The following is a 16,305-nucleotide window of genomic DNA, read 5'->3' as shown; positions in this document are numbered from 1 at the left end:
AAGAGAACAGTGAAAATCAAAACCAAAAGACAGTTTACAAAGATTCCAAGAAACACATGTGGGTCTTTTGGACCAGAAAATATTTCCTACATTTGCCAGTGACAAATGAGGCCGAACCTGAAATGCTTGAAATTAGGACTGATTATGGTTTGTAAAAATTAAGAAGCAGGCTCGGGGGAAAAAAAGCAGCCATCATCCTCCACAATTTTTCACAAGAGGAGGGCTACTGGTTATTTTTTCTACTGTGTTACATTAAGGAAGGCTGTTGTGAGGCTGCACCTGAAGGGTCAGATGTTGTCTAGGGTTGAATAGGTTTTACTATTTTCCAGTGAGCTTTCAGACCTGTCAGATGACACAAGGGCACTCATGCCTAGACACCTCATGATCTTACAAATACCATGTCTTGTGCTCTGGAATCAACAACCAGCTGTGGGTCAGTCATAAGTGATCACACACAAGACAGAAAATTCAATAAATGGTGTAACACAGTAAACAGAAAGGGAGCCAGGAGATGATTAGCTAAAAATAAACAGAGAAGAATGAGAAAAATGTCTCTTACCTGGTCCAGGTTGTTGTAAAAGTCAATACTGGCTGCACACAAGTATCTCCCCAGCAGAGTTGCATGGGTAGTAAAAATTGTGGCGACAGGGAGTTTCTGTGATCGAGACAGGATTAAACCCACTCCTGCCTGCCACTCATGGAAATGGGCAATTATATTGGGCTTGTCATCAAACTGACAGGAAAGCTGAAAATAGAAAGAAATATAGAAAACATGCATTATCCTGTCCATCAACCCAGCCCATAATTTTTTTTATTTTGGTTTTTGTTTGTTTGTTTTGGGCTTTTTTTGTGAAGCCTTCTACGTGCTTGCTTTTCTTCTTGTGACAAAACAGTACCATTTTAAGTGGTCATGTGCCTTGATTTCCAACAGCCCTAATTCTTAGGACAAGAAAAATGTGTGCCTCTCTAGTGCCTCAGAACAGACTCCTTTCTAGAGTTTTTGAGGGTTCTGGCAAGCACAGTCACTCAGACTCTGCACTGGGCAGCCCCACTGCCCTTCCTCTGGAAAAATGTACTTAAATGACCACTTAACATTTAAGTTTTAAATACAATTTTATCTACATTAAGATCAACTTCCTAAAAACCTTAGTTTTCAAACTGGAGAATAGGAACCACATCCCAAAGACAGTTTTGGTCTGCAAGTCTCCAGATTTAAAAACTGTACCTCTTTCAAAAACCAGGCTGTTAATGATCCAAAAATCACAGCATCGTTGGCTTCTCGGTCCTGAAAAGGGATTCCTATGTTGCTGACTTCCCAAAATTCACCTTTCCACTTGTCCAGGTTCCAAGCTGCTGATCCTATATCAAACAGTAAGACATATGGGCTGCCCTCTATTAGCCATCTTCCAAAAAAGACCTATGGAAAGGAGGAAAGGATAAGAAGGACAGAAACAAAATGGTGAAGTGAATGTAGAGGCCAGTTAGCACAATGATCTTCATCCATCAAATCTGAAGTATTTCACACAAAGAATGTGTGTTCATAGTCCTACACACCCAGGACTTACAGTTTTCCTAGCAAAATACATGGAGTAATACTGAAACAAAGGAAACTATAATCTTTAGGAACATTCTATTTTTAAGACTTTAACTTTAGATTTTCATTGCAGTATTAACTTCTTTTCCATAAAAGAAAAGACATGGTTAGGAAGACTGCACTTGCTTGAATAATGAGGTCTTCTTCTTCATAGAAGCATCTATGCTACTTCTGTTCTTATTTTAAAATTATTTTCTTTCACTCATATATGTCTCCAGTCTTTTGTTATTTATGCCTGATTACTGGGGAGAGGTTTTGTAGGACTGCTGCTTGGTGCCTGTATCTACTATGTCATTTCTTCCTCCTTCCCCAGAAGCAGAACAGGGGGGGAGGATTCCACTTCCATTTGGAAGAGTGGAAGGATCTATCAGAAAGTATTTCAATACCTAAAATCACTTCAGGCTAAAAATGCAGCTTTCCTGCTTTGTCTCCATTGGTATAGTTAAACATTTCTAAGAATATTTACAACTTCACTGCCCTCACCGGCCTGCCCAACCCAGCTGGGCCCACACTACAGTCTGCAAAGTCAAATTATTTCACATTAAATCTGCCATCAAAACGGCTGGGAGCTCAGGGGTTGAACCCAGCCCTGATGTTACAATGAGCTGAAGAGAGGTCAGGTCTTGAAAACAAAAAAGAGAAAAGCCCTTGGCCTGTTTTCACAAAAAGTACAAGTCATAACAAAGACAGGTTTTTCCTCCTTTTCATGCCTCATGTATTTTTTTCAGACTCTCCAGATTTGCTATTCAGGAAAATGAATGGAACCCAGACTTCATCTAAATACGGGGTCAGGTTGTGGCAAGGAACACGCTTGACCTGAGAAGTTTGGAAGAATTCCTAGGTCCCCTGGTTTAAAACCATCCATTGTGATGCATAAGCAAAATCCAGACATAAATGTTAATAGGATAAGTGCAGCTCCTGGAAACTAGAGCGTCATTATTGGAGGTCAAAGCTGTATTTGACGTCCCTGGGACAGATTTGCTGCTGTGTATGAATACTCCAGCAGCACCATACACATGTTGGGCTGGTAGAGGTGGCTGATTAAATTGGATGCATTGCTGGAAAAATATAAAGCATTGCAATCAATCTGCCCTAGAAGTCTTTAGCCATGTTCCAGAGGCAACACTGAAAACTTGATCAATCATCTGTGAAAATCTGAAAAAGATAAGAAAGAAATGGGAGATTGGACCTTTCAGTTTGAGCCTGTACAATGCAAGCATCATGTCACTTGACACTCTCTCAAGCTGTGGCACACACTCATCCAACAAGAAACATCTGCAAAACAGGGCATTAGATCCTAAGAACAGCACAACTGCACTTACAAAGGGAGACAACACATTGCCAGTGCCACAACTAGCAGCAGCTCAAGACCTGTAGGAATTTCTACAGTGAAATATGTCAATCCCCTCAGCAACGCTAAGAACACTTCCCTGCTGCTGCCTCTCGATGCTCTCCACATCTTTTCAGTACACATAATGAGCTGACAATTTTTCCTCCTGCAAACAGGCATGTCTGAGGGACTCAACACAGAGTGCAGGCGTCTACATCTCTGATAAGGACTTCAAGAAAGAAGGGCAAATTTAGCATGAGTTACTTTCCACTCATTTTCACGTAACCAAAGCTGCTTGCTGCTTTAATCATTTCCCACCAACACAGCAGATAATATATTTCTTTTAGCAGATAATCTTTACAGGAAGAAGTTTATTCCTACTTTATTGTTGGAGAAACCAAGTCTCAGAAAGGCTATGAGATCACACAGAAAACACTGGTTAAAATCATGTTGGAAAGGGAGATGAATCCACTTCTTGTGTCGTGGTTTAACCTCTCTTCCCAGGGAACTGACAGCTGGTTGCACTGAACTGAGGAAGTAGATTCTTTGTCACCTCAGTGCTTTTCTCAAGTCCTTTTCTGGTTTTCAGCTCAGCACTATGCTTCATTAGAAAAACTGAGAGCTAATGGAACACTCTTCTTATTCCCTTGCAAGAATGTGAAATGTAAAGGCTCAAAGTAAGGTCATATTATATCTACTAAAATCTCACCATACTTAGAGACCAGATAAATAAGTCATTAATCCAATTAAGCAGCTTGCAGATAAATGACTGTTAAAACCCATAATTGGATGAACTGGTTCTTCCTCAAAAATAACCTTTAATGAATTGACTCTGCTGTTCTAACAGTGGATTCCAAGCCTTTCCCGTTGTGACATTGACCAGGACTGCTGTGTCAAGTGGAACGACAAGAGCATTAACCCAAACTTTAATCTTCTCAGAGTCAGATTTGTTGCCCTGGGAAGCAGCAGCACATCTGATTTACCTGACACCCTTGGCTTTTCATGGTGTCCATTGCCTTCTTAACTGCAGGGTTTGGAGGTTCAGAGAATTCCACCTGAGTCTTCACATTCTGCTCAAAATAGGGGCCAATCAGGAAATAGTTTTCACCCCACTCATCTGCCGTAGTTTTGGCTTTTGTCTGGATCACAGTGTAAATGCCTCCCACTGCAAAAGATCACAAAGAACAAAAATTAGAAAGGGGCACAGGCCACAGATCTCTGTACTAAGGTCCAACCCACCTGTGGATCAGATACACTGCTAGTTAAATCCCTTCACATATGTAGGTTTTAATTGAAATCCAGCCTCAACCAAATAAATGGAAGTTCTGTCTCTTAAATGATATCAGAGATTCACAGTTCAGCTGAGAGATTAAAATCCTGGGCCTCATACTTCCACTCTCCCATGTCTAATCTTGATTCTGCTGTATCCCAAGCACAGCCTTCTGCTTTTGTTTTATTGGCACAGTTATAATTTTCAAACCTATTTTTCATCATGTGGTAAGAACTGTGCTTGTTTGACACAAATCACTAAGAGAAGTTGAGGAACTGATGGATTTCATTGACTATTGGCTATAAAATGGACTTAAACCAATATCCTTAAAGCATAAGGAGTCTTCTTCCACTATCAGTCTTGAAGAGCTGTTAAAGTTGGAGGGAATGTAGCCTACACTGACAATATAAATGTCTGTAGCATCTTTCACCAAAATATTGTCTGCTTTAAAAACAAATGCAGCATTCAAATGTTTAAGAGAATCCAGCAGCATCCCTTGCCAAGTCAATACAGATCTATCCAGCATTGCAGATGGTGTGCAAGAGTCCTTTAGCTGCTCCTCCTCACAGTTTTCCACAGCCAGCCCTGGAATTCATGCACTGGCAGGGCAAACTTCCCTTTGCTGCAGTCCCCAGGGTGCCAGGCAGTGGACACTGCACCACCACCAAGTCAGAAGAACAATAGGGGATGCTTGAATCCAGCAAGGGAGAGGGATGGCAAGGAAAAATAAAACCTGAAGCCAAGCAGCTGCTGTGCACCAGAGACAATGAGTGCAGCTCCAGCAAGGTGAAGAGAGGGAGCTCAACAGGTACAAAGAGCAAAAGAAACACTATAGAAAGGATTGGTGCTTCTACATAAAATTTTGTTCCTCCACTGAATATGAAGCTTTGGAAATATTTGGCTCCGGGGAAGGAGATGGTGCTGCAGCTTCCAGCAGTGACATCAAAATTACCTATGGAGTCAGCATGGAAAGCTGCCAGGGATTGAGAGCTGGCACTCTAGGCTCACCCTTTTAAAGCTATTGGGATATTCAGAGGTGCCAATGCACCACATCCAACTGAATTAAAAACTTTGAGAAGTTACCTAACTCTTCTTAAAAATCTGCCACTGGTATGTACAACACAGCAGCTGAAGTTGCTCAGCACTTTGGGAGATTAGTTCCTGTATTAATTAAAATGTATCCCCTGACAACTACAGAAAGCCTTCTGCAAAGCCTGGTGTCTTGCAGCCCTGAGGAGCCATATGACAGAACTACAGTCTTAATTATTCTCCTAGAAAAGAAATTGTTCACTTAAATGCTTTTTCTCTACAAATATCCCATTTGTTCTGAATGCTGCAAGGATTTCTAGTCTTAATATTTTCATGTCTCAAGATTCTAGGTATTTACAAAGAGAAAAAAAATGCAGTTCCAATTTACCAGCTTGCTAAGTAGAATTAGTACAATAAATTATTACCCTTAATAATTCAAGACCTAAGAAGACAAGAATTTTACAGATGTCTGTTCCTAAAACAAGCTGTCAGTTCAAGAGTTTCATGTCATGTAGACATGGAACTACAGAAGGAAACCTATGTGAAACCTATTACTCTCCCCTTCAGCAGGACCAGAAAGCTTAAGAAACTAATTCATAGTCATCATATTCTTCCATGGCTGCTTTGGACAGAGATTTAGAGGACTCTTAGATAAACAACACTGTATTTTCCCTCCGAGATCCTCTGCTCACAAGCTGAGAGAGTCTATTTGAATAGGTTTGATTCAGATAAACATAAAATTTTAATTATCTGAGACAAGTCAGAACATTCAGCCTATAAAGCAATAGTTACTATGATACATCTGTTTTTTAGGGTGGTAAATTCATCATAGGAGCATAAGGGGCTTCAATCCAAAATGGATAAATATGAGGCTCAGTAGAAATCTTACTCATGAAACTGGCTGGTTTGAATTGGCAGGGATACAGAACTTAGAATGAGGGAAGACTTCAGTGCAGAGCAGCCTGGTGATCCAGGAAAAAAGAGGAAATATGACTTGCAAGATGAAAGACACTAAATATCATGATAAAGCTGCGTATGCCTAGAGTAAAGCAAAAGCTCCTTCCCCAATCCCAGGAGCATGGATCAGCCTCTTCCATACTGCAAGGGGTTCAACACTGGGATTGGCAACGTAGCTGAGTTTCCACAGCCACAGATTTGAAGAGAAATGAGGAAGCTGCAGCTCAGAGCTGGGTAGAGTCTGGATCTTTGTTTCACACAAGCAGCATCTGAGTGTTTGTTTCCACAAGGTTCTCCTTAGGATCCCTGTGTGCCTTAAAGGGCCAAAGATGTATAGAAGACCTCTTATGGGGGAAAGAATGGAGAGTGTGCTGTGCTCTGGAAATCTGTTGCACAGCAAGGTAAAAAACTTTTCAGGGCCCTGATGCAATTTTAAATGCAATTAAAAGTACTTATGATAAAATCCAAAGAGTGCATTCCACAGGCTGTTAAAACCCCTCAGAAGGTAATTGTGATAAAAGAAAGCAGTGTTACCTGGCCCCCAGACTTGCTTTTGTCTTCCCTGTTACTGTGGAAATATGACTCACAAAGCATGTCTGTGCATAACGTTTAATTGACAGCGGAGGGAAACTGCAAGTGAAACTATGTATGTAGGAAGTGTTTGGTATAACTTAAAAAAGACATCTTGAGAAGAACAGAGCAACGTCTAGAATAATGTGTTGACTTTTGAAATTACACTTCTCCATAGCAAACTCAAAGAACACATTACCTATCTTTAAGAAATAGTTTCTATATGCTCAGTTGCATTGAATTCCCTGGAAATACCTGTGCCAGTAAGCAAAACATTACATACCCTACTGAAAAGCAAAGTAGGGGTTTACATATTCACCTCACAGAATTCTCAAATTGCTTCAACAATTTGGTAAACCTTCTTTTTCTTCTCTAATATAATGTCTTATGTCATGCTACAAACAGAAAACCTTTCCAAACAGCAGGGATGTATCAAAATGCTGCAAGTTTCTCTATGTTGCCTCTGAAGTTTTGTACTTTGAAACAGGGTTAAGACAAACAAGAAATGACAAGACAAGACAAAATGAGAAACAGATAGAGAATCAGTACAGATCAGAACAAAAGAACTGTTTTGGAAATCACAGATAAGGAGAATTAGCAGTAAAATGTTGTTACAGGAACAGTTTAGTTTTCTGATGTTCAACAAAATGCTTTATTCAAACATATTAAGTTTTAGTTAGATTTTAAAACATCCTTGAAAGAAATATATTTATATTATTTATTTTTAAAACACACTCTTAACCTTTTCACCAATAAACGAAAACAAATCTTTTCCCCATCTAGCTCCCTTCCATTCTTCCTCATTTATTTATGTATTTATTTATTTATTTGTTTGTTTGTTTATTTATTTTAGGGGAAAAAAATAAACTGGCCCAGAAAGGGGAGCTAAGATATCTGGGAAAGAAGGATTTTGTTAATTTAAGGGAAGTTTGACCTCTTTTTACCAACCTCTTTAAAAAATAGAATATTAAGCCAAAATACTTTCTCAGAAAATATTCTACAAAATTATTTTAAAAGTCTAAGTCTTTTTATATATGTTAACACTACTATGAATTTGTCTAAAGGAGTTCTCTGTGCCACTCCAGCATTTTCTTTCTTCCTTGTTTCAAGTCCTGCTGCATCATTTCTTTTGTATATTTAAAATCCAAGCAGCAGTAAGAGCTTGTCCTGCTACCCACCCCACACTGCAGCAGGACAGAGGGAAGGAGCAGCAGAAACCAAAAATGAGGGAGAGAAGTAGACAGTGAACTATGGAAGTGGGACAGAGGTAAGTGGAGTGGTCACTGATCCTTTCCCACACACCTTTGCTACACAGAGAGAGGATCAGGATGCTTCCAGGGCTCTGCAGCTTCTTTGCTTTGTCCTGACCAGACCACTAGGAAGGCATTAAAGCTTCCCTGAGAACCATGACTGCCACAGGATCCATGGGAGCAGGATGAGCCCAGGCTCAGGATTCAAACTGATTTCACTGCCACAGTCACTCATTACATCAATTATTTCACCCATCTCCTCAGAAACTGTCTTTGATCTGCACAGGTGTGATAAAAACTTGAATTTAACTTGTTTCTAACATTTGAATGGAATTTGATTGCTTGATTGATTGATGTCTATTGAGCTGCCATTAATAAAATCAGGCTAGAAAATGTGTCAGGTGAAAAACAACTGGCATCTTCAGCCAGCAGATATTTTTCCTGTGGTTTTGGGGCTATGTTTGTAGCTGGGACTCCTCAGGAGACAGATCTCCACATTCTTTGAAATACTGACATCCCAAACATATTCTGAAATAACATTGAACCGCTGAAATTTATGACAGATGTCCACAATCAAAAAGCTATTTCTGTGTGCATCATCTGCAGTCCACAGGATTTCATTTGGAATTGATTTGACATTGATATTCCACCCCACTCTATAAATGCACAGAGCTCTGAGGCTGTGCTTATGCCAAGTTTATGCCAGCACATCCCCACTCTCCAAAAGGTGTTACTTCAGCTGTGTCACAAATTACAGTAATCACCTTCTCCCAAGGAAGTTTCATCATGGGAAGACACAGAGGAGGTAAAATTCTGGTCCTACTGACTTCATTGGATGCAGGATTTAATTTCCAAGAGTCCAGTTTTTCACCAAAGAAACTGAACTGAGATCTCTGCTCCAGGGAGAGCTGAAACAAGTTTTGTTTTTAGCACAGTCTTCATTCCAGTGAGGATGGGAAAAAAAAATCCATTTGAGATTCATCTACCAGTGACTCTTGAGCTAAGCTGTTCCCAGCTGAATGATGACATAAGCTGGCTGTTTGCCCAGCATTTTTAAGCATTCTTCTACTTTCTATCTAAAAGCTATGAGTGGTACAGCAAGGAGTGCTAATCTAAATATCACTGGAATTATTTTCAAGACATCTTTCTAGAGAAAAGAGCAGATCTTGAACATTCTCAGCCCTTCTAACTAATGTGTCAGAAAATCCACTACAGACAAACCCAGGCACAAAATCTCCATAGCTTGGTAGCCATTTCTTTTGTGCTGCTGTGCTTAAAGCTTTTATTGATCTTTATGCCATGGAGGAAAGAAACCAGTCTTTTTTTTCACTGCTATATGACCAGACCCGGCTTTACTAGAGCATGATGGCCAGGCAGGAAAGGAAGAGTTAAAAATACTGATCTCCCCCAGGATTTGTGGCACTGCAGTGGACTGGGACCTTTCATTGCCTGCATTTTTCACCTTCTGCCACAGAAACACTGTAGATCCACTTTACACAGGGTTTTGCCCACCAGTGAAAAGCCAACTAAAGTGAAGGAAATCTCACAAAACAAACTGCTCATTTCTCATTTCTTTGGCAGAGCACTTTCAATGCCGGAGGATTTCCATACTGTGTTTAGTTCTGGTGGCAAGTTCTCTATCATGTGACTTGGGGGAAGGGTGAGGGACAGTGGCACTGGCAGATAAGCCTTTTTTATTTCCCATTTTCTCCTTCAGCTACCTTATCTTTGCTTCCTCTAGACAGAGAAGAGTGAGAGCAGTAACTGAGAGGCCAATGTTTTCCATGTCAGAGGTTGTAACTTAGCAGAGGCTGCAGACAGGACAGAAAATCCAAAAAGGAAACATGGAGAAGTAGAAACTCTGCCTTATTAGCGCATGTGTTAAATGATCTCTAAGTTAAAAAAAAAAAAAAAAGGAGAGACAACTTCTCTGTTCCAGCTGCTGACACAGAAAAGATGAGTCTCTGGAAATAAAGGATACTTGTAGATCTCAGAGCCCTGAGTTCATACAACCATCTTGTTCTTCCCTACAGCTGCACCTCATGCCTCGGTAACAGCCAGCACCATCAGGAAAATCCCAGGGAATGCCTGCTCTCCGTGGGCAGCCAGGCACATGAAGACCCTCTCTCTCTCCAGAATCAGATATTCTTCAATTTTCAGGACCCCCTCACATCCTCCGGCTCTGAGGAGGTTCAGCTCATCACCTGTAAAGATCATTGGTTACAGTGTGTGGGGATGGATATCCACCTGTGAGCTCTGCTATCACCTTCCTCACAACTCAGCCTGATTGTCAGTGCCACAAGAGAAATGGAGGGATTACTAAGAAGCAGCCCTGGCCAAGGAGGAAATGTACCCAAGCACCTGGTGATGCAAACAAAATTAACACAAAGGCTGAGATTTGCTCCTGTGGGCAGCAGCAGCTTTACACCACCTCAGAAATGCAAAACAACTTTAGCCTGAGCTCCTCTGACACACCTTTGCATTGCCAGAAAGGACGAAAGAAACGTTCATCTTAAATGCTCAAAATTAGCTTGTCAGACAATAAATGTATCTAATGTTTATCTTGCCCTCTATGTTAGGAACATATACAGCAGCACAAACACTAAAACATGCAGCAGAACTAAATCTCTGTGTGGTCAGCTTATTTCATCAAATAAACAATTCCTCCTGCTAAAGGAGATAGGAAATATACAGTACAAGCTATTATTTCCTAAGCCAATATATCTTTTGTGACAACTCTCCCAATATTTTGCTATTGAGGAAAAACCCCCAAACCCTCAGTATCAAGAATTTATCTGAAAAATAGGCTGAAACAGGCTTATAAAAGGGGTTTTGCACAGATGTCAAGGTTGGTTAATGGAAACTTTGTACAAGGTCAGATTCTAATGAAGAAATTGTTTTCCATGCCATGTTGCTTCAGCCCTGTCTGAATATATGGGCTTGGAAAGTGGCGTAAGCAAAGACACATTACTTTTAAACATACTGGATAAAATTGACTTTGTCTCATTAAATGTGTGAATAGTAAATTTTAGCTGTGTCAGTTGATTTGGCTCCAGTGAAGTCAGACAGAGTTCCATGGGTGATTAAATGATTCACTACCTTTTGTACATGCTCTGGGAAAACCTAATTTGGTTACTTTTTCCTAAATGTCTTGTGTGATATCTACAACTACTGGGTCCAGATGATTCAGAAAACAGGTATGCTGTGGAGTTCAGAGAAGTTAGTGGGAGCTCCTGAATTTCCTAGATTTCTGCTGCCATCTGCTTGCCAGAGCCTTATCATGCACACTGCAAAAGTGAATGCTGCATGCTCTAAATGCTCATGTGGCTTTAGTAAATTAACTCTAGAATCTCAGCTGAAGCTACTGAAAAATAAGCCCACAGGGATTCAAACTGCCAAATCTGCTCTGTCCCACCTCTGGGTATTAATAGGGCTCCTTACCCTAAAAAGAGCAATATAAACCAGCAGAAATTATCACAGAACAGTAATTTCAGTTTCCCTCTGGGGATAAATCCCAGCACTGCCCAATCCTCTCACACACATTTCCCTTTAAAGTTAAATTCTTAACAAATTACAGATCCCTTCTCCTGAACAATCTCTATTTACCTGCCAAGACAAAAACACACATGGGGTCAATCATTTACATACTAACTCACTTTAGTGGTGAAAATGGAAGCTTACAGAACTACACCCCTGAAAGGGGATGATTTGACAAGTGAGTTGGAAACAGAGGCAGGAGGATTTTTGCCCAATAAGCAGCATGCCCTTTGCCTGACCAGCAGCAACCAATGAACAAATGAAGCCCCTGTCTGACACCACCTGTGTTTGCAAAGAGCAGTCCAGAAGAGTTTCAGCTCGCACACAAAGGCTGCCGGTCATTGACCCCTGGGTCTGTTCAGTGGCTGTAACACAGCTCTATTTGTTTATACCCCCTCCAGGCCTGGCCTCTTCTCCACACTGGTCTAGAAGGCTGACGGGGGGGCTGCTAAACTGCTCTGCATCTGATCTCTGTTGTACAACTCATTTCCATGCATGACGTTCCCAAGAGAATTTGCATGGACAGCAAAAGCTAAGTATGTACAAAGCAATATATATATCTGCACACTCAGATTTACCACTTATATGTTCAAACCCCCTCTCCCTGCTGGTGGAACACAAAGGACACAGAGACATCCTGGCTCTGCCCATCCCACACAAACCCAGGCAGGTGCTGCCCACACTCAGTATGCACGATTACACATTTGCACTTCTTCCAATCCAGCAGCTCTGCAGCCCTCTCCAATCTCCCTCTGAATGCCTTTCATCTCCAGCCATTCATCCCTCCCTCCATTCCTGAGAAAACAGCAATACTAACCCCCAAGTGTGGTACAAACCTTTGTTGGTAACTTCCCAGGAAATTTCAAAGAGCAACAAATCCTCCACGGGCAGGTCTTCATCCTCACACTGAGGAAGCCCATTCAGAGATGTCATGGACAAGGATCTCGCCAGTGGCATTTCGTCAGCCCTTGAGTGCTCACCACACAGGCCACAGCAGTCAGCAAAGGTCCAGGTCCTGTGGCAGTGCTCTGCAGTTCTGGTTAGAGCAGTCTGCCTGTGTGCTGGCAGCCCAGGAGAAAATTATTCAGATAGCTGGGAGCTAATGGGTTTAAACTGTCTGACCATGAGCATTAAATTGGCTCAGTGAAATCCTCAGGGCTTGAGAAGCAGGTGCTGGGAGAGGTAAGAATTTAAGACTGACCTGAGAAAGGTCTTGACTGTTTTGGGGCCAGAGCTCTTTCTTCTTCTTCTCTCAGAGGGAGGTAAAAAATGGTTTGGAGCTCCCGAGCCACAGCATTCAGTATCCAGCAGCACTTCAGAAACAGTTGACATTGGACAGTTGTAAAGTCAGCACCGCCCTGAGCCAGCTCCAGCAGGGAGGACACTTTGAGTTCACCACCTGATTTGAGTCCAGCCCCTGAGTCCTCCCCTCGAGATACACCCTCCCCTTACACACAGGGAGTTTTCCTACCTGCTGGCCATCTGCAGGAGTTAGAGGAGACTCATTTTACACCATGGCTCTTGGGTTCCTTGCCAGGCTAAATGCTGTTACCTCTTCTTTTTCAGTTCAGCAGTCTGCGAGCCCAAGTTTATGGCATCTCCTACCTCCACAATTATCTCCAGCTCTGTTCCCAGGACTCTACCCCAGCTGTTGACTGCTTTAGCAGCTCTGCAGCCCTGACAGCTTTTACAGCGGAACAAAGGCACTACTCCTGTTTTGGCATGCACTCTGCCCCTCCTTTCAGTCCTGTCCCTGCTTTTCCACCTTTTTTTTTTTTTCCTTTTTTTTTTTTTTTTTGTTTTGGTTTTTGTTTTGTTTTGTTTTGTTTTGTTTTGTTTTTTTGTTTGGTTTGTTTTGTTTTGTTTGTTTGTTTGTTCTATCCCACAGGTCTTTCCTGGCCTCTGGGCCCATGTCCTCCACCCAGGGAGCTTAGTCAGGGCACAGCATGCCCCTGTCTTCTCCAGCACAGAGCTGGGATGCAGCAAGCAGTGAACACACATCCACAGAGATGCTGGTCCCTAACTCACAGCCTGAGACCTCACAGCTCTGCAGACCACCTGTCTGCTTGCTAGATTCTTCTATTACACATCTGGTTGAGGAGCCAGTGCTTCTGGGACAGCTGTGTGAGCTGAATCTGATTCTGAGCTTAGAGCACAACCTGCCCAAAACCCACAGTTCAGCAGGGAGCAAATCTCTAGGTGAGCTTCAGGATATCTCTGGCACTGTGGAGAATACTACCGCACCAGCAGGCAGAGAGGGAAAGGCTCTGAGTTCTCCTAAGGCAAAACAAGTCCAAGACAATTGGTTTAGGCGACAGGCAGCCCATCAGCATAGAAGTCTCTTAGACGTAATACATAATGCATGGTACAGCTGAACCTGCCTTAAAGACTACCTACCCCCAAAAAGACTTGCTCTTCCACTTCCACACTCCTGCCCTGTCTGCATTCATGGTAGTCAGACCCATCCCTGAGCTGGTGGATACAGCTCACTCAAAAAACCTAAGAGTGCAGAAAACTTTTTTTTTCAGAGTTAAGAACTGGAGCTGTCTTGGAAAAGAGCCTGGTAAGAGACCAGGCAAAGATTCAGGATTTTATTGGCTGAATATAATTTTGTCTCTATGGCTTGAGTTGCTCTTATTCACCAGTTTCCAAAAAAACTGCCTGGCCTTTATTAATGATCACTGAATCATTACTTTTGGAGCAGCTGTGGCTTTTACTACCTGGAGTAGGTAGGAAACTAGATCATCCCATAGCTAAAACCCCATGTTATTTAAAAGAAAAACCAGTAGTACATTAAGGCTCCCTTCATTTCTGAACATCAAATCTGCCCAAGTCACATTTTCATACTTTTCCTGGGACATTCACGCTGAGGGTGAGGCCTAAAGCTGCCAGGTGCACAAAGACCATCTCAGGTGAGGAGTGGAGAACAGAGAACAAAGAGGCTGACCAGGTTTACCTCACTTTATGTAAATGAATACACAGCAAAACTGCTCATTTTAAAGGTGACAGGAGGTACAGTGAGCCCCCGACATCCCTCACTGACTGCACTGAGAGTGGTCACCCTCACGGCGAGTAAATACCAGGAGCTGCAGCTTCCCCAAGGAAAACCTGATGGAACTGTGGGTGTGTGGGCCCCATACCCACTGCTGCCAGCATACCACTGTGCTCTGCAGGTTTTCACACAGATCTCAAGGTGCTGAAATCAAAACTGTTCCCATCAGTTACCTCTCCAAGGACCACAGAATCACAGAATAGTCTGGGCTGGAAGAGACCTTAAAGATCTCATTCCACCCCTGCCATGGGCATGGACACCTTCCACTGTCCCAGGTTGCTCCAAGCCTCACCCAGCCTGGCCTTGGACACCTCTAGGGATGGGGCAGCCACAGCTTCTCGGGGCAACCTGTGCCAGGGCCTTTCAGCTTAAAGCCATCACCCCTTTTCCTGTCACTCCAGGCCATTATAAAAAGTCCCTTTGCAGCTGTCTTGTAGTGTCCCTTCAGCACATAGTAAAGTCATCCCAGAGCCTCCTCTAGGCTGAACATTCCCAGTTCTCTCAGACTTTACTCATAGGAGAGGTGTTCCATCCTTCTAAAGAAAACCTCTAGCCAGATAACCAGTGGCACTGGTTCACTGACATATCACTGTCCCTAAGAAGCATGAAAAACATGTAAATAATTTTACAACAATGAACTAAAGTTGTAGCAGCAAATTTTTCAAGCTTCTCACACAGTCTATGGTTTTCATGTTCTTGAATGTCACGTTTTTCCAGCTTCTGCTTGTAATAAGAGGATAATTCTTTTACTCTTTGAATTTGGCAAAAGATTTTATAATTTCTTAAACCTTGGTGAATGAGTTAGAAAGAATGGTCAGATACCATGAAATAATTTCAGAAGTACTGGCAATGCCATCCTTGAGTGAATCTGGGAGTAACTCACCTTTAGCAGTTTGGAGATAATGGAGTTTTTAACTGATAAAAAGTGCTCAGTAGCAAAGTGAACATCAGCACTCCTTCATATTCTGAGTACATTTCATTTTATCCAATCTGCACATCTTAAAGAAGGAGGGGTTTTTTTCAGACAATCCCATCCAAAATTTTGCTTTCCTGGTATTAGTGAGGGAAAAGTATTTGTAGTGCCCAGAAATGGCAAGCTCCAACAGGTAGTCCAGAAACTTTCATCCCAGCAAATGCTTTTAATTGCTAGAGAGCAAAGGGCCTCATTCAGTATATTTATGGCCTGCAAGGATTAACTGTGGGATATTCGGGGTGCAGCTGGAGTTATCTGGGTTTAGGGCCATAAAGGAGGTCATGTGTTGCTGCACACATATAGTAAGACAAAATAAAAGCTCTTCAGAAGAAAAGCTGTATCCTGACATTAAGAAGGGCAGCCTTTAGCTGTCCTCCATGTGAACTGGAGTGAGGTGAAAGCACTGAAAGGAACACCTTGCTGCCACTAGAAATGTGTCATTTTTGTCACAGAGGCAGGGAAAGGTTGTGATTATGATTGTGAAGTTTGCTCCTTTTTCACCAGAGGCCAGCTGCTGAAGCGAGGAGATGGCAACATACCAAAAAGATTAGCTTTTAAAATATAACATTGATTAAAATATTTCCCAGAATTCTGGAAACCAGTGAAACTGGTTTTGAGTCCAGCCTAGCTTTTCTTATTGTTCTTATCACAAACTATACAGATACCCTTTGGTAATACATTATTCATTGTGTTGCAATTCTGCCAGACAGCAGTTGTTACCCCACCAAATTCTTTTGCAGCCC

At 42.0% G+C, this 16,305-nt stretch overlaps 1 protein-coding gene across 1 annotated transcript in view; it reads right to left on the bottom strand.

Annotated features, from left to right (window-relative positions):
• LOC131573406 (glycogen [starch] synthase, liver-like) overlaps nucleotides 1-12,918 on the bottom strand; it is a 42,354-nt gene extending 29,436 nt beyond the window's left edge. The window contains exons 1-5 of the mRNA XM_058827345.1: nucleotides 12,739-12,918; nucleotides 12,374-12,598; nucleotides 3,908-4,089; nucleotides 1,226-1,417; nucleotides 560-745 (exon numbers count right to left, since the gene is read on the bottom strand). Of these exons, the coding sequence (XP_058683328.1) occupies nucleotides 560-745; nucleotides 1,226-1,417; nucleotides 3,908-4,089; nucleotides 12,374-12,494 (681 nt within the window). The 5' untranslated portion in view covers nucleotides 12,495-12,598; nucleotides 12,739-12,918. The remainder of the gene's footprint in view (nucleotides 1-559; nucleotides 746-1,225; nucleotides 1,418-3,907; nucleotides 4,090-12,373; nucleotides 12,599-12,738) is intronic.
• Between the last annotated feature and the right edge of the window lie 3,387 nt (nucleotides 12,919-16,305).

This window comes from Poecile atricapillus, chromosome Z (assembly GCF_030490865.1).
Source record: "Poecile atricapillus isolate bPoeAtr1 chromosome Z, bPoeAtr1.hap1, whole genome shotgun sequence".
In the NCBI taxonomy this organism is placed as follows: domain Eukaryota; kingdom Metazoa; phylum Chordata; class Aves; order Passeriformes; family Paridae; genus Poecile; species Poecile atricapillus.
This window is presented reverse-complemented; position numbering and strand designations above follow the sequence as displayed.